Source organism: Neovison vison, chromosome 8 (genome assembly GCF_020171115.1).
Source record: "Neovison vison isolate M4711 chromosome 8, ASM_NN_V1, whole genome shotgun sequence".
NCBI classification, from domain to species: Eukaryota; Metazoa; Chordata; class Mammalia; order Carnivora; family Mustelidae; genus Neogale; species Neogale vison.
In genome coordinates, this window is record NC_058098.1 from 90,278,886 (window position 1) to 90,302,485 (window position 23,600).

The following is a 23,600-nucleotide window of genomic DNA, read 5'->3' on the forward strand; positions in this document are numbered from 1 at the left end:
GTGTCTGATAGCCATTTGTATGTCTTGATTGGAGAAGTGTCTGTTCATATCTTCTGCCCATTTTTTGATGTGTTTGTCTGTTTCATGTGGGTTGAGTTTGAGGAGTTCATTATAGATCCTGTATATCAACCTTTTGTCTGTACTGTCATTTGCAAATATCTTCTCCCATTCCGTGGGTTGCCTCTTTGTTTTTTTGACTGTTTCCTTTGCTGTGCAAAAGGAATGGTTTTTAAAGAAAATGTGCTTTGTCTCAAAGCCCTGAAGAACCAGTAGTCTCCAAGAAGCATGCAGTCCTTGTCACCAGCAGGCACCATCCCACCAAAAAAAGCCTTTTGCATTATTTCTACCTAAACATGTGTGTGTGCGTGCATGCGTGTGTGTCTCTGTGTGTGTGTGTGTGATATTAATCATACTGGTCAGCATGAAATAAGAGTTTTCCACAACAACAAAAAAATATAGAGAATTAGATTTTGGAAAGATATGCAATAACACAGCTCTGGATTGAATTTTAAGTATTTTTTGACTATCATGTATGTGCCAGTCATGTCTGTATCTATAAAAATTGTTCACAAGAGTCCATTTTTCTGTCAAGATTGACAAATGCCCATGTATTTCTGTTACATTTTCACTGATGTGTTCCACCTCCTAACACACCACCAGCAGAGCTAACCCTGTTAGTGCTAGAACCCCTGTCTTCTCTGGGTCATGTTCAGGGATGAATCTTTAACTGGGGCTGGGCCAAGTCCAGTGGCTTGACCCTTCTCTCCCACTGAGGCTGCCACGGTCACTGCCCTACTTGATCCGAAGTTCATTTATCAAGAGAGAAGATGTAGAGGTCTCTACTTTGAGATCTTGGGTAGAGAGCCAGGTAGGAGACTATGAACAGAACAGCCAGCTGGTGGGAGCTGGCAGTTTTCCAGTAGAAGTCTCCAGCTTCTGCAGCAATGGGGGTCTCCACTGCAGCAGTGGGGGTCTCACACTCAATATTTTAAGACCACAGCTCTTGGTTTTCCATTCAGACATCTTCCTCTCTTTCATCATTCTTTGTCAGCAGTGTCTCCTAGCAGTCATCCAAACTACAAAACACTGAACTGTTTGGGGTTTTCCACACCATGATCTCTGTTCCAATCACATCCATTTCCTCACAAAATTATCTCTTGAATTCATCTTCTCCTTTCCTCAAATCCTTACTGGACTCCCTCCCTACCTCCAATAATTCTCAACGAGGAAATAGGACAATCTTCGGCATCAGTGACATTGATGAAAGAGATGACCAAAATAGCCTGGGTCACAGTGAGTGGCCACTGGGTCAGAAGAGTCAGTGACCTGCATCTGTTTTGGCTTCTGCAGCTGGGGCAGCGGGAGACAGTCTAGTATCCGGTACGAAGTGAGCCACTGGTATTCTGACAAGCCGAGCACCATTGTTTCTGGATCGGAGCAGGATAAGCCAGGCATCTTCAATCACTATATGCGTAGCTTAGAAAATTCAATTCTGTTTCTATTAAACACTATTTATTGAGTCCTTACAACGTTTTAGGTTCTGGTCAAGGCCTCAGAGATACCAGGAGTTGAGTAAGAGCAACACGAGTCATGCCTCATGTAGGAAACTGAGAGCGTAGCCAGGAAGACAGACACAAATCAAGTGTGTTGAATGCTACAAAGGAGGGGGGAGGTTTCAATAAAACGTAAAACTGGAGGATTTCACCCAGTCTAGGGGGTCATGGAAGGCTTCCCTGGGGATGTGGTAAGAAAAGGTAAAATATTATGCAGTTAGGTGGGAAGGGCAGGAATTATGTCCGAGAGAGACAAAGGAGGTGGTTTTCTTATTCATCTGATTTCTAAATACATTGGATTTCAGTAACATATAGAAAGATTGTCAAATGTGGCACACAGCCACAATCTAGCTGCTTCTTTGAGACACCTGGTTTTAGAGTTACTGTGGTGTTCTCAGATATTTCCACTGACATATCTCTAAGGCTGCTGTAAGCTACATTTTTTTTCCAATTTATTTATTTTTAGAAAAACAGTATTCATTATTTTTTCACCACACCCAGTGCTCCATTCAATCCGTGCCCTCTATAATACCCTCCACCTGGTACCCCAACCTCCCACCCCCCCCCGCCTACATTTTTTAAATAAAGTATCATATTGTATTTATAAGAGTCATTCATTCAATAAATATTGATTGATGACCCACTATGTTAGGTGCTATTCTGAGAGCTGCAGAACAGATGATACCTGGGATGGGAATAGTAGCACGTGTGGTATGAAGATTGCTTATGTATTAGCTCAAGGGTAAAACTGAATCTCCAGGAGGATACCCCAAGTTGTGGCCTGTTACTTTTGTGTGCACCGTGCACATGGCTCATAGCTCCAGGGGAGCACGTGGACCCCAATCTCAAGAACCCTGGAGTAAGTAGTAGAAAGGGTTGTGGTTGTCCTGTCCTGCAATTTCTGATCCAGGAAGTTTCCAGGTCAAACAGAGTCCAACTGGATGAGTTCTGAAGCCATTTCTAGCTCTACAAACACATACATCTATACATCTGCAGAGTTGGAAAAGACCCCAAATGCCCCTTTCCCACCAAGTACTTAAATTGGTCTTTAGCAGAATCCTGAGGAAAGAGTAGCTAAGTGTTCGGGCCACTTAGGAACAGACCCGAGAACCACAGACCGAGAAGCTCTACCAGAGAATGTTTATTCAGAGACAAACATACACAAACACACAGAAGTTTTGCTGTGAGATCACCTTCCCCTTATCTCTGCAATGCTGACGGAGTGTACATGTCTATCAGAACTCTGCTCTCAGAGCTCCATGAGTCAGCCGGAAGTCAGGTCACAATAGGGCCGCAGTTGACCCGAGAGGTAGGTGCCTTTGCTTTCTTACCCCTCCACCACCCTCATTTCTCTGGTGATGTGAAAATACAATTCTCTGGAGCCCAGGGGGGAGGTTCTGCAAAGAGCAGAGTGCCAAAGGTAAATCAATCTCTGTCTTTCTGAAGGAGGACGAGGAAGACGATCCGACCTCCAGGCTTCCTCTTGCAATCTTGTCCAAATGCTTACTGTGGAAAAGTCCTGACTAGGCAGCGTCCCTTTTAAATCTGGAATTTTCTTCTGACTGGTCATTTGCAAAGCTAAAAATCTCAGGAGTTTCCATGTTGGTCTGTTTATGTGGGATTTTCGTTGCCAACAGTGATGATTGCAGATCAACCCCATTTAAAAGTGTGTATTCCAGTCCCCCCGAATTCTGGTGTGCCCGCTTTATTGGGCTTCTGGAAATTGCTTTGCCTTTACTTAGAATGAACTTCAGGAAAGCAGCCTGAGAGCTTTTCACGGAAACCCTCCAGGGTTATCAACATGGTGTTTCCCCCTCTGAAAACCAACTGCACATGTGCTCACAGAAAAGTAGGATAAAGGCAGTTTTATATTCAGCCTTATGAGAGAAGAACAGAAAAATGCGACAGGGTAAGGGGAACAAAACTTCAAAGGCAACCCAAAATTTTCAGCAGAGGGGAGTTGGGCTTCCTTCTTTTACTTAGTAACACCATTAGTTGACATTTATTGCTTCTTTATCCACTGCGACACACTGTTCCAAGTAATTTGTATGTGTTCACACAGTTAATTCTCACAGTAAGTCTGTAAGGTACGTGCCTTGATTCTTCTCACTGGGCACATGAGGAAACAGAGGCATAGGGGGCTTAAGTAAGAGGCAGGCAGGCTGGCCTTTCAGCCTCTAGGAGTTACTGCTCCTTCAGGAGCAGAAAGGAGGCAGAGCTGGCCAAGGGATGTGTTCATGTCTTTCTATAGGTTCTCCAGAGTTTGGTAGTGTAGGGAAAACTTAGCTCTCTCTTCCCACACCACAGGTCAGCTGCTCAAGTGGGAGCATTACCCACTATCAGAGACTACGAATTCTTGAAGTTCCTTTAGTTCAAGTGGAGGCAATAACGCCCCCTAGAGGGTTCTCATCAAGGTTCTGGGTGTTACAAGGATTGAAGATGGGGTACAGCTTGTGTTTAGTGAGGGAGGCAGAGATGTTAACTATCCCATAACACGAGGGACAGTACTTCAAAACAACACATTTTTCTGCCTTGAATGCCAATGGTGCCTCACTAATAAACACCAACTCGAGTTCTGAAATTCCATTTTAAAACTGAGAAACTGTCATACAAAAGTGAGGAAATTTTAAGGTCACTTAGCTAGCTTGTAGCGCTGTCTATAGTAGATCTGGAAAGTTCCAGAAAAGGGCTCTTCCTGATTCACCAGAGTATCCGTAGAGGTCAAAACCATCTTTCCCAACAATCCAAGATACTTGCTTTTCTCGTTTTCATTCTCTCAGGGAGGGTACAATGCAGTTTTCCAGAAGCTATATGATATGTGATGATGTATATGTATAATGAAGTGTGTCGACATTTAGTACATCTGTGAACAAATATTTTCCAAATGACAAATATTATAGAATTATTCTTAGGTGAGATAGCCATTAAAAGTGCAAGAAGATCTCTAGTCATGGAATGAAGAAGTCACAGAAATAAAAGGTACAGCATAGGGAATATGGTCAGTGATATTGTAATAGCGTTGTGTGGAAACAGGTGGCAGTTCACTGTGGTGAGCACAGCATCACACAGACACATGCTGACTCACTATGTTGCACACCTGAAACTAATGTAACATTGTGTATCAATTATACTTAAAAAAAAATGCTTTTAAAAGTAGAAGAAAACAACCCTTCCGATTCTGCACTTCTGGCATCCAGAATGGTGAGGCCAAAAAAATTTGCAGAAAGGTCAATAGATTTCAATTAAGTACAGAGTTCATGAATAAGATTTCTGATTTCACTTTGCCACTAACATGTAAGAAACTATCGTTCACTGAGTTTTAGTATAGTATCAAAGAATATCCACAATTATCTGAACTGGCTATTAAAATATGTCTCCCTTTTTTTTAACTCCAAATTTGTAGGAGGTCAAATTTTCTTCATCTCTTCAGCCGAAACAACCTATTGCAATGGATTGAATGCAGAAGCAGATAGAACAACTCAGTTGTCTTTTATTAAGTCAGACATTGAAGGGATTTGTAAAGTTGTAAAGCAGTGCCAATCTTCTCATCAATTTTGTTTTGGAAAATATATTTGTTATTCACAAAATATCTTATTTTATATTAACATGCAATGGGCTCATTAATTTTAAAATCAATTAATAAAAACATATCTAAATATTCTTACTTAGAACTATAATAACTGTAAGTAGTAAATATAGTAAATATAAATAGATAGAACCCACATATAGTTTGTTGGGATCTTCAGTAATTTTTAAGGATGCAAAGGGGATTTGAGGACAAAACATTTGAGAACTGCTGCCCTACACCATACCCATTTCACTGCATCTGATTCTCCCGGGTAATACCAGACACTTTTTCAAAAATTATTCCTCAGATGATTCTGATGTAGACCAAGAACTAATGGAGTAGAATGCCTCTTTGTTGGAGAAAGTCCCATTGTAATGTTGAGCTGTAGGAACAATGCCAGGATCAATTGCAGACCTTAACAGGTCTCCTGGGGACTCTAAAGATGCTGTTGACTTTGCATCACTAAAGAGCAGATGTAAACTCTCCAGCTCTGAGGGGGCAAGGAAGCATCCAACCCAATTCCTCATTCTTCTTAACTAAGAGAAGAAGGTGACAGTCAAACAGAGAGAATGAGCCTCATGAGGAACATTTCCAGTTCTAGACACAATTGCTGTAATTCTGGGCTCGGTAGGGGAATGTCAGAGACCCAGTTGGGGGGTTGTGATTCTCTGTGTTTCAACTAACTTCAAGGTCAGAGAAGTAAGTTGTGGGCCCAATCTGGCACACAGAGATGCATTATTTGTACTTTGCAGAATGTAGAATCAGACGGAAGCATTAAAAAAATTGCAATTCCAGATTTCTAGCTCATCTTAAAAATTGGAAGATCTGGCACCGCATGGGCCTAAACTCTACCATGGCAACCATTGTCTGGCCCTACACCAGTGCCGCTGTGAACAGGTCCAGTTGAGAGCTAGTGTGCTTGATACTAACACCTATTCTTTTAGTCATTGTCGTAACAATAATGTCAATAATTTCCACAGTCTCCAGGCTGCCTCACTGTTTATGTGACTTGCCTGGACCTGGGGGTTGCCATCCTCACTCTAGACCACTTCTAGAGAAGGGTGGGATCATTTGGTGGTATAAGACGAAGACAAGGGTGAGGGCTGTCCAATGCCTCTACCATTCTTGTCCAGAATGACAAGATGGCCACACAAACTCAGGGTGGCCTAGCAGAGTCTGAAATATGGCTCTGGAACTCAAGGTTGTTCTAATTTGCCTGGGTGCAAGGATTAGAGGCCAACAGTTTGATCTTTCTATGACCAATTTCAAGTTCTTGTGCTAGCAATAGCACTAGTCATAGCTCTAAAGGGCTCACATTAGCTGAATGTGATTGATTCACTGCATCTCCCTTGTGAATATAAGAGCTCAGAGAAACCAGTATTCTCAACTTGTGTCTTTTTGACATCACTTGTGTGATCACGGAAAGAAGAGTTGTATTGTATCCTTTCATATCCTCCATACAGAAATCTCTGGCTCTGTTGCTTTATTTTCATACTTGGTCTTCATTTGTTAATCCAGTTCAGAAAAGCCGCCTCCTTCAGCGGTGGATCAAAAAACATCTACCAAAGATAAGCAGTTGTCATGGCAAAAAGCAACAAACCGAAAGGTGATGGATCACGGGACTTGGTTACTGTACTTGCCCTGGGAATCTGCCCTGCCTCCAACCTTTCCTTCACTCCACATGTAGCTTTTCAACACCATGTTCCTGGGTTGCTTCAAAAGCACTTTGCTTCTCACTTTGCAATTCCTCAAACCAACGAAATTCAATGACATTATGTAGATCTGTGCTTACTGAATAATATTGCTTGGCAGTCTTTATTTGTTAAAATCTGGCTTTTGCTCAAATATGTTCATAAATTTTGGAAAATATAGAAGATAGCCTATTAGGATCTGGAACTTTTTGTTTGTTTTCTGCTCATTAAAAACAACAATGACAACAACCCCAAGTATTGAAGCAAACCTTAGGGTAAAAGTTCACTAAAAACATCTTGGTTGCTTGTTAGGTTGAATCCCAACATAAGAAGTTGCAGTACCTAGGGGTCTTAATGATTAATTCTGCCACTGACTAATTAGTTGATTTTAATTAAGTTGCTTAATTTTTCTGTTATTCCTTTGTCCAAACAGTAAAAGTTCCAAATTAGAATTTATTTAAAATCTAATAAACAGGGGTGCCTGGGTGGCTCAGTGGGTTAAGCTGCTGCCTTCGGCTCAGGTCATGATCTCAGGGTCCTGGGATCGAGTCCCACATCGGGCTCTCTGCTCAGTGGGGAGCCTGCTTCCTCCTCTCTCTCTCTGCCTGCCTCTCTGCCTACTTGTGATCTCTCTCTGTCAAATGAGTAAATAAAATCTTTAAAAAAAAAATCTAATAAACAGAACAGAAAGAAGGTTACAGCTCTAGCTTAAGCATGGTGTTTAGCCATGTTGAGTCACCAAGTTTTTAAAACCTATCACAATTTGACTGAATTTAAGAAACAAATGTTCCTATTAAGGAAATATTTTTCATGCCTACGTGTATTCAAAATGTGATTTTGTGATGATGAATTCATTTGGATAGTATCTGCATTTTGGAATTAAAGGGAGGGGAAGAATGCCCGTCCTACCCTTGAAATGGAGTAAAAAGTAGCTTCAAACTTCCCCACAGAGAGCTTGACATGCATTTCCTATGTTTGTGGGGAGGAAGAACAAAGACTCAATCTGAGTCTCATGAAGGAAATCCAAGTTCAGGGTGCAACAAACAGGAAAACTATTGACAGCATATAACAAAGGATTAATTGCACACAGTACATACAGTGTAATATATGCCAACAAATCAGTTAGGAGGATATAAACAATGGGTAAAAGAGGGAAGTCTATTGAAAGAATAAAGGGAATTAGTCAAAAAATATAAGCAAATAAAAAAATATATATATATAAGCAAATATATTCAAATTCACCAATCATTACAGAAATAAATTTCAATGTATTCATATTTATTGTACTTAGAATCTGTATTGATTTCCTACAGCTGCTGTAACAAGTTGAAATGGATTGTCTCATGGTTATGGCAGCTAGAAGTCTGAGATCAAGGTGTTGGCAAAGTTGGTTCCTTCTGTGGGCTGTGATACAAGATCGTGTCCACGCCTCTCTCTCTGCTGGTGGTCTGCTGACAATCACTGGAGTTCTTATCTTGAAGATGCACCATGCTGACCTCTGCCTTTGTCTTCACATGGTGTTCACCTCATGTTTATGTCTATCTCTTTGTCTCAATCTATCTTTTTTATAAGGACAATAATCATGTTGGGTTAGGAACTGCCCTAATGACCTCATTTTAACTGACTAACTCTTTAAAGAGCCCATTTCTAAATAAGGTCACACTCTGAGGTATTGAGGGTTAGGGCTTCAACCTATGAACTTGGGGGCACAGTTCAACAAGAGCAGCATCCATTAAGAAAAACAGTAGTGGGACGCTGGGGTGGCTCAGTGGGTAAGCGTCAGCCTTAGACTCAGGTCATGATCCCAGGGTCCTGGGATCGAGTGCCACATTGGGCTGCCTGCCCAGCGGGAAGCCTACTTCTCCCTCTCTTACTCCCCCTGCTTGTATTCCCTTTTTTGCTGTGTCTCTCTGTCAAATAAATCAAATCTTTAAAAAAAAAAAAAAGCAGTAGTGTTGAATACTGGAAACTGTAGAGAAAGAGTATCTTGTATAAAGCTAATAAAGCAGAATTTGTATAACATTTTGGTGATGAACTTGCTGGTATCTCTCAGAGTGATATATTCTGAATGTGCATGTCCTTTTCTCCAGCAATTTTGTTTTTATGAATATAACAAAATTTAAAACAGGCAAAGTCAGTATGAAAAAGAGAACCTTTGAAGGTAAGACTTTCGGGGCACCTGGGTGGCTCAGTCACTTAAGCGTTGGACTCTTGATTTTGGCTCAGGTTGTGATCTCAAGATTGTGAGGTTGGGCTTCATGCTCAGTGGGGAGTCTGCTTAAGATTCTCTCTCTCCTTCTCCCTCAGCCCTTCCCCCTGCCTCTCTCTCAAACAAATAAATAAATCTTTAAAAGATTTAAAGGTAAGATTTTCAGGGGATGAGGAGGTTGACGTGTTAGGTACTATTACTGTTTTCAGTAGAGTAAGTATCACGGTCAAGTAGATTTCAACCTCCAGTCTTAGAGCGGCTCTTCAAAAACGAACCCTCTGAGGCTTGATTCATGATCCTCTGAACAGCCCACGTGGGAACGGAAGGACAGCTACTTTATTTTCCTCTGGCCCTTTCCACTCCTGTAGCCTGCCGGACACTAGCCAACTTAGGTTACCACATTTAACAAATAAATGCACAAGACACCCAACTAAATTTGAATTTCAGAAAAACAATGAACATGTTGTTAGTATAAATTTGTCTCGTGCACTGTTTGAGATATACTTACTTCAAACAAGTTATTGATTGCTTATCTTAGATTCAGATTTAATTGGACATCTATGCTTTCTCTGGCAATCTGTCACTTGGCTCCCAACTCCACAAAGCAGGTGCACCCGGCCTGGGGGAAGAATTAGGATGCTGTGACAGGATTCCACTGCATATCCCTTATTCAGGCAAGGTCTCAGTTACGCTTTGGCAGGACCTTCATAAAAACAAAGAACAAACCACAGCACCGACCACTGCAGCAAATGCTGTACCAGGAGCTGGTCTCATGTAAATATTATGTTAATTAAAACAGATGGGTCTACAGTATAAACAAAACAACCACAGAGGGCTGGTTTTTGTTCTGTCTGGGTTCCTTAATATAGTAACTCAGTTCCCATCTTGTTAGCACTCTTGTCTTATCAAGCATTGAACTGGGGTATAAGGAAGTTTAAATTACCAGTGATTGGAGATCCGTTTTCTAAACACTGGGAACAGATGGTTTATTGCCTGAAAAGCATGCTTCTTTTCAGGGAGTGGAGTGTTGAGCTTGGTTATTTCAGGAAAACGTGTTGTTGTAGGGCTCTTACTGACGTCAGGCTTGCCACACTGATGAAGTGTGTCCCCACCCCCAACACACACATCCCCAACACCCCTGGCTCCGTTCCTGCCATTGAGTTTGCGTATTGGGCAAAGGTCTCATTTTCATGCCATCTGCTTGCTTCTTCAACATCGCATTGGGCAAAAGCCTACTTACTCCTCCTATGCAAACCTCTCGCAGCTTCCGAAAGAAAAAGAGCAAGAACCATGCAGAAGCTTTTAGAAAGCAAGTGTCATTTGAGAGTCTACAGTTGATACAGTTGGACATTCTCCCAACTGAGCTTGAGGGAAAACAAAAAGATAATTTCCTTTTTTGGTCATTTTTTAGGGATCTCGGATCCAGCCCAGGATCACACGTTCCATTTAGGTGTCACATCTTATTCTTCTCTTTTAATCTAGAACAGTTTTTCTACTGGTCTTTGCCTTTCATGGACGTTTTTGAAGAGTACAGTCTAGTCACTCTGTAGCATGTCCTTCTAATGGGTTCATGTGATGTTTCCGCGTTCGGGGTCAGGTTAGGTTATGCGTGTTAGGCAGGAACACTTGTCAGGTGTTAGCACGAAATTTTCTAGCACTGTTCCCATGTGGTGTGAGAAAGCTGGCCCTGTGTCCTATGAGTGAAAATTTTCCCAATTTGACCATGGTGCTTCCTGCCTCCCAGCAAAGAATCTCAATTTGAACTGAATGGCCTGAATTTTTTGTAAGAGTCTCAGAATCACATTTAAGAGTAAGCACGGATCGAGGTGTCCATGTGCTTGGGGGCTTCCTCCTCAGAACGAGATGAGCACTTTGGATCTGTGCTGATGGTCTGTGAGGAAGGCTGAGAAAGGGCAGGAGCTGGTTCCTGTAAACTGACAGCTCGGGCGAGTGAGTTGGAGATAATCGCATAATCCATTTATAACCACCCAAGTTAACAAGCTCTCACCTTCTCCAAATAGGCCCCTTATTTACAAATAGTCACTTCTGGTGCAAAAGTGGGCTCCCGTCCATATGACTGGAGTCACATGCATCCCGTCTCATGGCATTATTTTCCTGCAACACCATCCAGACCAATTCACATTAGGAACGCTATCAGAAACTGTATTCATTGCATAACCCGAGTTTTGAAAATGATATTTTCTCTCACTGTGTAAGCACATTACCCCTCAAAATGATGCACAGCCATGTCTCCCCCAAATCAATCCCAGGCTGTCTCAGTTAATAAGAAACTCCCGGAATAACAGTGGCTGGTCCCATGCCGCCATGTTCAGGTCAGACCACATATGGAGAATGGGTCCAGGCATCACCCTGTGAGAGACAACAACAAAGGGAATTATTTACAGAACAGAATAGGTTGCTAAAGAATTCAAAATCAAGTCGGAAGAACAGCTCTCCAGGCCTTCTCAGTCCATCCCTGGCCCGAGCTCCATCTTGGGTTCTCAGCTCTCTTTCCTCCATGACCCGAACTCTTGTGTAGGCCTCATCAGTTCTCCTGATCCTGAGGGACAAGGCCTGTGCTCTCTGCTGACACTCTTGTCAGATAAAGCCTGCCAGCCAGGACATCAGAGAATTCTCCCCAAAAGAGGTACACACTGATTGTCCAATAGAAGGAATTTTAGCTCACTTGGCTCTGTCTCTATGGCCTTCAAATCCCACATCCTGCCATAGAAATGAACTTCCTTCCAGTACAGGCAGCAGGGGCCATCTGCCCACCATGCCTGCTACCCACTCAGGGGGCAGGTCTAATCCAGGTGAAGACCTTCTCTCTGTTTCCATCTGGCTGAGGGAGTTCGCAGTGTCTGGCTGTGTGCTCAGAGGCACACCATTGCAGGAAATGGGAACAGTGGACCCAGATGGCCAGGAGAGCTATTTGCCTGCCGAGAGGGTGTCATAAAGATGGATTCCATGTATATGTGTCACTCTAAGAGTTGTGACCTGGACTGTTACAAGGGACAGAGCAAACATTTCAATTCCATAGAAGGAAGAGCTCCCCGTAACTTTCTGCTTACCTTTGTCTCTCCTGCAGTGACTTGAGCACATCGTGACCTATGCCACCAGATAGAGTATCACGGAGGCAGAGTCCTCTAAAACTATAACAGGTGCCTTTAAGAAGGTAAGGTATTCCCTTCTCTTTACTAATATTTGCAGAAAAGATTAAAAGTACTTTGGTGGGTTGCTGGGGGGCAGTTAATAATGTTTACAAGTCCGGGGGCGCCTGGGTGGCTCAGTGGGTTAAAGTCTCTGCCTTCAGCTCAGGTCATGATCCCAGGGTCCTGGGATCGAGCCCCGCATTGGGCTCTCTGCTCAGCAGGGAGCCTGCTTCCCTTCCTGTCTCTCTGCCTGCCTCTCTGCCTACTTGTGATCTCTGTCTGTCAAATAAATAAATAAAATCTTTTAAAAAAATGTTTACAAGTCCATTCTAGCTTGAGATTCTGTGAGGTTCAATGATCAAATTTCAATGAAACTTAGCTTGAATGGGATTCCCAAAGTAATCTCTCTTTCATTTGCATCATTCTAAATTCGAAGAAGAAATATCTCTCGGTTGTGGACCAAGAAGAGCTCATTTCGTCTCTGCATTCATGAGGTTTATAGAAAGTTGTGTGAAATGGGAGAACCACATAACAGAAGCCCACTCTCTGTTTTCTTGGCTAAAGCCAAGACACTGTTTCTTCAGACCATGTTCTCCTAATATAGAAGAAATTTTAGTCCACCTGGATTTAAGGTGAGACGAAAACGTGAAAAAAAAAATGGTAGGGTAGGGGGGTAGTGCAAAAGACATTTCATCTTAAGGAAAAATAAGCTGCAAATAATTATTGTCAAAATAACGTTTCCATTTTTATTTAACACAATGACTCAATGTACACATTTGGTTTATAAACACAGTGTAAAATATCTCCATCTTCCTTTGAGTCTAGTCATTATTACAGAAATTTGGACATAAATGATGAACACGGTTTATGCAAGAGAAATGTGCATGCTTTAGCTGGCTGTGGGGGACTGTAGTTTCAGCGGGTTTCCTGCATCTGTGGAGGCTGGTCGGGTAGGCGGGACCATGTGCACCTCCTCAATGCGATCAAGTCACACACACACACACACACACACACACACACACAAGACAAGCGCTCATGTGTGAGACAAGCGTGCCCAGCACAACAAACAGTCATTCCTAGTTGAGGCTGTTGCCTTACTGAGGCGTTTCCACGCTCTGAAACACCCTTTTATGCAGCTGATGTACAGCATTCCCTACTTTCCTTCCACCAAATGTGTGAAGCCAAATGTCCTCATCGGGAGTGAGAAAATGCAGACTCAACCATGTTCTTTGTTCACCGGAACTGCAAAGGGAGAGGCGTGGCCCACAGTGACTCTGTGGAAAGGTCTACCTCCCTTAGAAAAGGGGACATTCCTTCTCTGTGACAGACAACTCATAAATGGCTTTGCTGCCAAGCATCTGGGCTTTACAGGCTGTTGATGGGTCCAGTAAGAAGTAATATGTAAAACTCCTGTTTGTAGAAATCTGATTTACTTGAAGAATACAGATTCCAAACAAAGCCAAAACATGTACTAACAGTTCTGGGGGAAAGTATTTGCCATTAATTTCTTGGACCAAAAATTATACACAGGGAAAGAATCAAGCATTCTGAGGCTAAGTCCCTCGGGAATCCCTAAATTAACAATTTTTAAAAATATTTATAGAGTCATTGGTTTAATGACAAATGGATTTGTCTAACTGGGTCTCTGATTGGTGGCAATGGGTACAGTCAGGAGGAAGAACCTAGTTTGGGGAATGAAAAGCCCCAGTTAAACTCCACCTCCACTCACTGACCCGCAATCACAGCCCCTCACAGCCTGACAATATTTGCCTCTCATGGAACAATGACAACCTATTGATTATTTTCTGGGAGGCCTACACTTAGGTTAAAACTACCTATCCAGTTAAAACTCTGCTATCCACTTAAAACTCTACTGTTTACAAAGGAGTAAATACGCCAGGGGGGGTTCACAGCACGCCTACAAGACACAAATATACAAAGTGATGGCAAGCTTGTTGCAAGTCCTCTTAAAGTAACAGGGAATTCTGGTGCAAAAAGACAGATGAAAATACAGGCCATAAATTGTAAAGGAGCCATACTCTAAGGAAGGCATTATTTGAAAAGCACTATTGTATTCAAGAGGGAATCACAAACATTAAAAATAAAATATTTGATATTCTACACTATATTACAAAAATAAATATATCCATCAATAAATAGTAAGAAGCCCAGAAATTTTACATGAATATTTTAGTTGTTGGCTGTCGAAGTCCCTCTGCTACAGTCCTTCTCGAGAGTCATTTAGGTGTGTCAACTTCAGTGATGATAATTCTTCCATAAAAGAGTAAAAAAGACGGGTGTGGCATGCTGCCAAGGTCTATGACCAGAGAGGACTTCCAGTGACTCCTACTTCCTAAGGATCTGACAATTTCATGGCTTCATGTTAACACAGTGATGGAGAAGAGGTGCGGACACGCTGCAAGGAGCCTGGTGGAGCAGGGGTCCCCTATTTATGGTTTATGCCTTTGCATTTCTGATGAAAAACAATGCAACTAGCAACATTTGAAGAACCAGTATGTGGCTTTAGATTTTCACATGTCTTTAACAGAAGAACGATTTTAAGTGCTTGCCATGAGGTTTTTCCCAAAACCTGGCCATGTCGGCAGAGAGCGTTCAGAAAGCAGGGCCTGGCACATGCTAGTATTCTAACATCAGCTTGCTAAGAGCTGCGGGGGGCCTGCACACATGTCTCCTGAGAGCACCCTGCTTGGTTTTCAGGAATTTTGCAAACCACTTGATATCACATGGATTGTTTGAAAGAGGCTCTGGTGAAATCTAACATTGAAATCTATAAATCTACCATTGAAATCTATAAGTCTACCATTGAAATCTATAAATCTACCATTGAAATCTACAAATCAAGATGGCTGGCCATAAAGCATTTACCGGCACATCACTGTCGTACGTATTTTACACAGAAAGAAGATTTTGCTTGATTTTTATCTAACCAGAACGACCCTGCTCAGCTGAGGTTTTACTTTATGTCTATTATAGACGGCGTCCTTTAGAGAGGAGAAGCAGTACCATAGAGTAACTGAGCACCCACTGTGTACCGTGGATAGAAATGATGCACCACACCCCACTGAGGGCTCTAAGGGTGGCTATCCAAAGCCAGTCTCTCTCTCTCTCACACACACATACATACATACACACTCATGCATATGCCATTTTATCTGGAGGCTTTTTCATAAATGAATGATTCCGAGCTGGGTGGCCATCTCAGGTTGTCAATGACTGTATACTCACTGATGGTCGAAACTGCACTTTTGTGGAGCACTGAATTCCCAGATCTGCCCTCTGGACATCAGTGGACAGTGGATGTACAGAGCAGATGTCCAAATTGGGCAAAATGTCCTTCAAAATAGCTTCCCTTACCTCTGTTTTCCAGTGGAGTTTATGACCCCAAGAGGTTTGTGAAAGGGAGGCTGATGGTTTCCCAGGGTAAAAAAAAAAAAAAAAAAGAAAAATGCAAGACTTCTTAAGGAAGCATTCAATGGGGTGAGTGGGGGACAATGTTCTGGAAACTGCATTCCTAGAACTGTGAACATCAGCGTCAGATGCCTGGAAGAGTCGAACAGTTTGAGAACTGCACTGCTCTGGTTCTTCCCGCACAAAGCCCGTGACCTTGCATGGATGGTAGAGCTGGCGGCTGCTAAGATCAGAGCCAGAACCTCCGCCATGTCCTTCCAACGAGCCAACTGCTGGCAAACCCGCTGGACCATCCCCATCAGGAACGCTTCCCAGTCCCTTAGTCCTGGCCAGTTCCAAACTGGGAAGATTTGAGAATGGGGGGATTGGGAAGCCTACAAGGTTTCTACCATGACGCCAATCTGATGCAAAATTCAGGCTTAGCTTTGGAGTCATTTGTTTATGTGTCTATTTATTTACTCATTCATTTAGAAATATCCTTTTGGACTTTTTTTCCTTATACTTAAGTATTTTTCATGAACAAAATATTTCATAAATCAAATCAAACTAGATATTGGGAGGAAATCTAAAAATTAGAGCACTAACTCCACTCACCCTGATAGCAAATGCTTTCAGGTTCCCTTCCCAACCCACAGCAAGGTCAATGAAGACCAGTGAAGAAAGGGGACACAGGAATGAGAGAAGGATACGAGGCACTGGTGCAGGAGAGGAAGAGGGAAGGAGAGGGGTGGAAAGAAGCAAAAACAGTGGTGCAGAGGCAGGGGAGAAATATTAAGAATTGAAGCAAAATATTAAGAAGAGTCCAACAGATAGATCCCTTCTGATTTTCCTCCTCTTGATCTCAGGTAATTTTATTTTGTCCAAAAGACTTAATTCTCCAGTTAAAACTGCTTATAATTTTACACACACATCCTAGGACAGCATCTGTATCCTTTTCCCTCCTCTCCTGCGAGCGCCCTCCCGCTTCCTCTACCCTCCACAGCAGTAAAGGCCAACACACTTGACCTTGCAGTCCTATTACCTCAGGAACATCAGGAAATCCCCTATTTTCTTTTCTTGACCAGGTGCTGCCCTCTAGAGCGCAGTGGTGGTCGATGGGGCTCATCCCTTGCTATGGTGGATTCAGGCCACTGCCTCTGGAAACCCTTTGGTTTCTGTATCAAATAACCCCTCCCCTCAAACATGCACTGTCCCTTACCTGGTCCTGCAGCTCTGAGCTATGGCACAAACTCAACTGATAAATGCTACACCTACCTATCCAATAGTATGTAGGAAATGCAATCCTTCCTAGGAGGGTGAAATTCTTGGTGCTAATTATCTTCACATAAATCCTACTCAGAGAAGAGTTGACTGAGAACGTACCACTGGTTTTTAATATATACATATTTGATTGAGTCATGCACACATGTGAGTATGATCTACCTCTATGGGACCAAAAGAGTTTTATAAGTTTACCTATGTACACATATACATACACAAATATCTATCATCCAACACGCTGTTTCTGCTTGGGGCTTGTTGTTTTCAAATAAAAATAGAGGACAATTTGGGGGGAGGGTTGCCACTTGCTATTGGACATGGCATTGCCAGAAAATGGTGAGTCCAAAGAAAAAAACCGATTGGAAGGCATGAGACTGTATTAGCAAAATACGCATTTGATACAACAAACTGACCTGCCCATTTCCCTAAGGCAGTGAGCCTTTATGATCTGTACACTCTTATTAAATAATCTCATTAAATAGGAACACAAAATGTACACATTTACAGTTATTAAATAAGCCAGGACTCTTCTATCTGCAGCCGCATTCAGACACTGCCATGCCTTCATATTTGAACTTGTAGGTGACGACGCCCTTGTCTAAATAGAGGATAGAGATGGGCTCTAGCTTAGTGGGCACACAGCAGGCTTTGGAAGCCTTCTGGGAATTCTTGAGGTGTACCAAGGCCTGGATAATTGCATGCTTTGTGGGTGTGAGATGCTCTGCCAGGGGGTAGTTGCAAACCCCGCGGCATTCATAGGCTTCGTATCCAGGTGGGGCGATGATCCAAGAGTCCCAGCCAATCTCCTTGAAGTCAATGTAGAGCGGGGTCCTCTTGCAGTAGTTTCCTTTAGCGTTCCTTCTGATGCGGGCTGTGGAGTCATAGATGATGTTTGACCTCATCTGCAGCAAAGCTTCTTCTCCTGGCCCACTGGAATAACCGTCCAGGCCCAAGTTGTCAAGCTCCAGTAGCTGCTCATGGGCGATCATTTCATTCAGTTCCTCCTTCCGTTCCTTCTCGCTGCTTTGGTCATCAGAAAACACGACAAGCAAGGGGACATGCTTATTCTGGGCACTGGTGTCTATTTCCAGTTGTCCTCTGCCAGCATCCTCACTTCCATCATGTCTGCTCTCGATGTGGACCTCCAGCTGGTGGGTGGATGAGCCTGACTTTTGCCAACGTCTAATGGCATCAGTGACATCGAAAGTCTCCCACTCGCTGTTGGTGCCATAGATCTCCCCCGACACCAAAACCAGCATGCTTCTTTCACCCTCAGTGTCCCCTCTGCTCTCAAGTACCTCGAAAATGGTAATTTTCCGGTCTACTCCATCGTATATCATGCGATCTCTCTGCACCAGTGTGTACAACCTGAGTTCGGCCATGATGACCTCTTCGTGGTGAGGAATGGACACATTGAAGAGGAGAGGGTATTTTCGGAGTCCGTTAAAACTGACTGGCTGGGAAAACAGATCTGGGAAAAAAAAAAAGACAAAAATCAGATTTGTAGTGTGTCACAGAGAAAAATAGATGCTTATTTATGCAATAAGAGGGCCTGTCTGTGCAGGAAGCTTGATACACAGGAACGAGGGGGACCATCGATGAAAATAAACACAATGTTACCATTTTCCGACAGAAAATACTGAAAGGTCAATGGCAGAATGCTAAACTGACTTAAGCTGCCAAGGCTAAGATAGAAAGCGTCTGCCTTATGAATGGGAGAAACTGTCCCAGTCTTGCTTGCATTGGTTTCACTTATTAGCCACAGAACTACAGAGCTGGGAGGGACTCTGGAGACTGTGCAGACAAGCCCCCAATTATCCTAGCCAGTAAAAGGCCATCAAATGGGAGGTGGGGTGGTTGTTCTTTTTTGGAAGCTTTTCAGGGATAAGCATCTCATGGCTTTCCATATCTGCATTCATAATGAGTGAAGATTCTCCACATGGTTGGCTGAGGACTGGTCTTCCTTAAAGACCCCCATGTAGATCAGAGATTAGTAAACTATAGCCCATGGGCCACGATGAGCATGCCACGTATGTCTGGAAATAAGTATCAGGGAAACAGAGCCTGGTCCATTTATTTCTATGTTGTCAGTGGCTACCATTGCACTGCAGTGTCAGAGTTGCGACAACAAATAGCCCACAAAACCCAAAATATTTGCTATCTGTCTGGCCCTTTACAGAAAGAGTTTGCTGACTCTTCCTCTGACACCAATGTCTGACAAGACCGACAAGATGCCACAAACCAAGGGGGTCACAGCAGTTGAATTTTGGGTGTGTGGACTTCAACAAGGAGGAATGGGAGAAAATGAACCTTGGGATAGATGGGTTGCTTTAGTGTTGTACCCTTAGCAACTGGCATGGAGTTCGGCACATGAGATTCACTCAGAATGGTTATGAAATAAGGTCCTTTAGTCTCAGAAGTGCATCTCCAGATATTATCACGTTGACTTCCTACATGAGAATTTATAGGCGCCCAGAGTTTCTGTACCCTTGCCCCTGGTAAACATAAGACTATGCCTGGGGGCATTTGTCATCCATCAAAATTCCATGACACCAGAGTGCTAAGGACACCCAATTAAGGGGTTCCCTGTCATCTTTGGCAGTGTTTTCTCAACTGTATACCTAATTCATTATTTTAGTAGGGTCTCTTCTCCAGGTTGTACTCTTAAATATTTTTCTTTAGCTTTATATTTTTTATACTCTTTAATGTCTCTTGTAGGCTTGTCCTAAGCAACAACATTCATGAAATGAAGGGATTAAGGTGGTTGTCATGTGGATTTTTTTCTGATCCACATTAATGAAAATGTATAATAATTTTACATGATTCACAGCTTTCTCTCTGTAGGGTACCGCTTAAAATCATCTCCTACACTGCCAGTGGGAAATACTGGTCAATGAGATGAATTTAAACACTCTAGCATGATTCTTAAGAGGACTTACCCTCTTGATCTATCCATAGTTCCCACTTATCCCCTAGAGTGCCTGGAACATTGTAATCAAACAAGTTGTATTTCTTGAAAGGTTAAAGGAATTGTAAACCCTCCTATTTAGAATAGACCAATATCTTCACCATTTGCCAAAACATTCCTTTGCCCTGATGTACACCACACCTCTGGAGCTGTGCTTCTGACTCTTGGAAAGCCTTCTCCCCTCCCTTCCACCTCTCTGGTTGTGACCCCTCCTTGTGGGATTTTCCCTTCTTCACCTCCCTATCTAGAAGTCTACTGCCTTGTGGGTCACTTAAATATCTACTTTTTAAAAAAATTTTTATTTAAATTCTAGTCAGTTAACATATAGTGTAATATTGGTTTCAGGAGTAGAATTTAGTGATTCTGATATTTACTTTTTATATCTCTCCTATAAACTTTGCCATTTACATCCTTACATTTCAGTTTTCTTTTTATGAATGGGTCTCTCCAAGCAGATAGTCATCATGCTGGCAAGGAGCCTGGCTTAAATTCCTTCAATGCCTCCGAGCTACTGGGATACCTTAAACAGAGGCAATGTTTTCAACATATGGACTAGTCGATGATTCTGGACATCACAAAAGATCAAATTGATTTATGGGAATGGCATAGGTCCTTAATACATCAAATAACTTGAGAGTTATCCCCTCTTATAAGAATAGAGAGACTTTCCTCTCCTTGGACAGGGAGCTTGAGACCAAAAATAGGGGAGTAGACTGGTTGCTCTATGCATGAGAAAAGTGCAGAATGAAAGCTCATGGTCATGGGAAGAGGGGATTAATTACAAAGGAGCACAAGGAGACTTTTGGTGGTGATGATTATGTTCACTGTATTCATTGTAGTAATGGTTTCAGTGGATGTTTATAAATACCAAAACCTATCAAATTATATACTTCAAATACATGCAGATTATTGTATGTCAATTATACTTTAATAAAGCTATTAAAAAATAAGTTCACTGTGTATGTGCAACTATACAAAGTAGTAGATGAAGGTGTTGCATTCTAGGCAAGGGAACTGATGTTTGTTGAGCATATTTAAATATGCCAGTGTTTTGCAAACACTGTTTCATTTGTTTCTTATAAAGACCATTCATTGCTATTGTGTTCATCTTGCACCAGAAAAAAATCAAGCTTCAGTGCAGAGGACTGACTTCCCCAAGTTGACAAAGTGAAGTCAGAAGTGGTAGGAATTAAAGTCATGTTTTTTCTACCTTAGAAGTCTTCTTGCTTTCCCCTGAGTAGTTAGATTGGGAGGAGGGTTTTTTTTGGTTTTGATTGGGGGTGGGGGGGAGGGGCAAGGCGGGGTTGGTCTTCATCTCCTAGGCAGTTGCACTGTGCAGACCCAAGGAGTCAAAAGAAAGTCAAGAACAGCCATTAGTGCCAGCCCAGCTCAGGATCCATGTCCTTGGGGCTGAGCACTCCTCCTGAAGACCCGCAGAGTCGCCAGCAGCGCGGGTGTCCACAGACAGATCCGCTCCGGCTTTTGCTGGTCTCCTGTAATAAGACCCTTTGTAAACTCCATTTCCTGACCTGCATCACCCAAATCCTCCACGGGAGAAGTGAGAACTAAAAATCTTCTATTTCTCCCTGGGAGTGTGAACATTTCCCACCTACCCTCCGAACAAGGTACCCAGGGCTCAGGGCTCAGAAGTGCTAGGAAAGGTTCCCATGGAAGGAGAAGATTTATTTTCAATTCAGACTCACCCTCAAAAGGAATCTGTAATTTCAATTTGCCATTTCCATTATGTTACTAAATGTTACTGAGTAACATTTCCGATGTGTTACTAAATATCTAAAATTTTGGCACTTACTTAAATTTTAAAGACATATGCTATCTTCAGGATTGATCAATACCCACTCCACATTTCCTCTAATGCCTAGAATTTAAGGAATTCCTTAGTAATAGCTAATGATTGTTAAGCAATTCAGAGTAAATAGAGCACTTTCTTACTCATAACCTCTTTGAAATCACTTAGTTGTGTTATTTAGGGATATTATGCCCAATTTACAGATAATAAAACTGAGATTCAGAGAAATTAAGCTAATTATCCACAACTACTAAGTCAACCTTGCCTCAAAATTCCAAATCCCAAGCTATTTCTGTGTTACCACCTTTCCGCTTTTAAGAACAACTGGTCAACATCAGTCAAAACCCTCTTCCATGAGGGCTGTCATTATCATGTATCTGGTTCATGACAATGGAAATTTTAAAGAATTAATTTCTTTGGACCTACATCTTTTAGCATGCATATTAGAAAAAATATATATATTTTTGCCATCTAGCACCATATTAAATAAAAGATTAACTTGCTAGGTCATTACATTTAGTTACTAAGTAAAGCTGGGGGAGGCTAACATCGTTTTTCTGCTGATATTTAAGGCTTGTGCATTGCTATTCACGAAGACACTGAAATAAGCTGGATCATTAACTGGGCCGTGCATACTTCCTGGACATTATAAAGAGTGATTCAAGGATGTACACGTCACAAAAACACAACAATATTTTAGGAAGAACCTCTAAAATACAAGTTTTTGTCCTGTCTGAATATTTCTTAAGTAAGGTGAGAAAATGGAAACACATTCAAAGTTTGAGTGAAGCACAAGTCATGACTCTGTTTCTTGTCTATTTTCATTCTAAGTAGAAATTGACAGAAATTTTTGGGGGGGGGGGTTAATTCAAGAACAAACGGAAACAGAGACCTATCTGGAAAATGACAGACAAAGGTATAGAAGCCAAATCCAAGCCAAATTTTGTCAATAAAATGTCAACTTACCTTCATTCTTGAAACTCCTAATGATGTTGGCCGATGGCATGGAGGTCCGATCTGTTGCAAATTTGTTGTAGAGTTCCAACATATACTCGGGTGGGTCCACCTTGGCTGAATCCTGCAAAGGGATGTCAGATAGGTTCAGTGTCTTGAGAAATTCATTTTTCATGCTCTGTAGCAATGTGTTGAAGTCAACACCATCTTGCTCTGAGAAGACATCATCGAAGAGGGGCATATCTTCTTCCAGAGGTGACTGCTCCAGGCTCATGATGGGGCTGCCAGAAACCGAGTGAGCCACCAGGCAGAGGAGAGCGCATAGCTGCAATTGCAGAGAACCCATGACTCTGCTTAAGCCCCCAGGCCAACCCAGGAAGGTTTAGCTCTCCTGGGCTCTAAGTGGCAGTTTTATCTTGTGCAGCGTTAATGTCTCGTGTCACTGGAGACAAGTTTGGAAACTCTTCGCCTTTCTCTCCCTCCCCCCTACCACTCTTCCTCTCCCCCCAAAAGTCAGGTTGCAGTAATTGGATAACAAAATCCCCTATAGGGGCCTAGCCTTTCTTATCTCCCTAGTGTAAACTTGTGCACTAGATTTTGTTTCTATCTCGCGATCCTTTTTTCTTTTAATGAGCATTTTATAAACATTTCCACATTCTGACACTGGCTAAGAGATAGGACAATTTTCTCCTTGCAGAAGCTCTGCTTCTCTTCCTTTCAATTCACTTCCTTTTGGCAGGAATGCCTAAATTCTACTTTTATGTGATTCGCTTTCACACATGCATAGAATAGATACCAAGAATCAACACAATACACATCAGTGGCATCACAGATTAATTCAAGTGCTAGGGCTTCCTTCTTCACAGCAATGGTTCAGAAGAAAGACCAAATATCCAACACCTCCAAGCTAAGTTAATAACTATAAATCCATTTCTATAACTTTCTAGAACCTTACATTTTTAGAAACAGGGAAGTATAAACTTCGTGGTCAAGGGCCTTTTTCATACAG

At 42.2% G+C, this 23,600-nt stretch overlaps 1 protein-coding gene across 1 annotated transcript; it reads right to left on the reverse strand.

The window, feature by feature from the left end:
- Window positions 1–17,392: 17,392 nt before the first annotated feature.
- On the reverse strand, window positions 17,393–22,937 carry BMP10 (bone morphogenetic protein 10). Its single transcript, XM_044262459.1, has 2 exons — window positions 22,604–22,937; window positions 17,393–18,333 (listed from the first exon to the last, which is right to left on the reverse strand). The coding sequence occupies exons 1-2, from the start codon at window positions 22,935–22,937 to the stop codon at window positions 17,393–17,395; spliced, it is 1,275 nt and encodes a 424-aa protein (XP_044118394.1).
- Window positions 22,938–23,600: the final 663 nt, after the last annotated feature.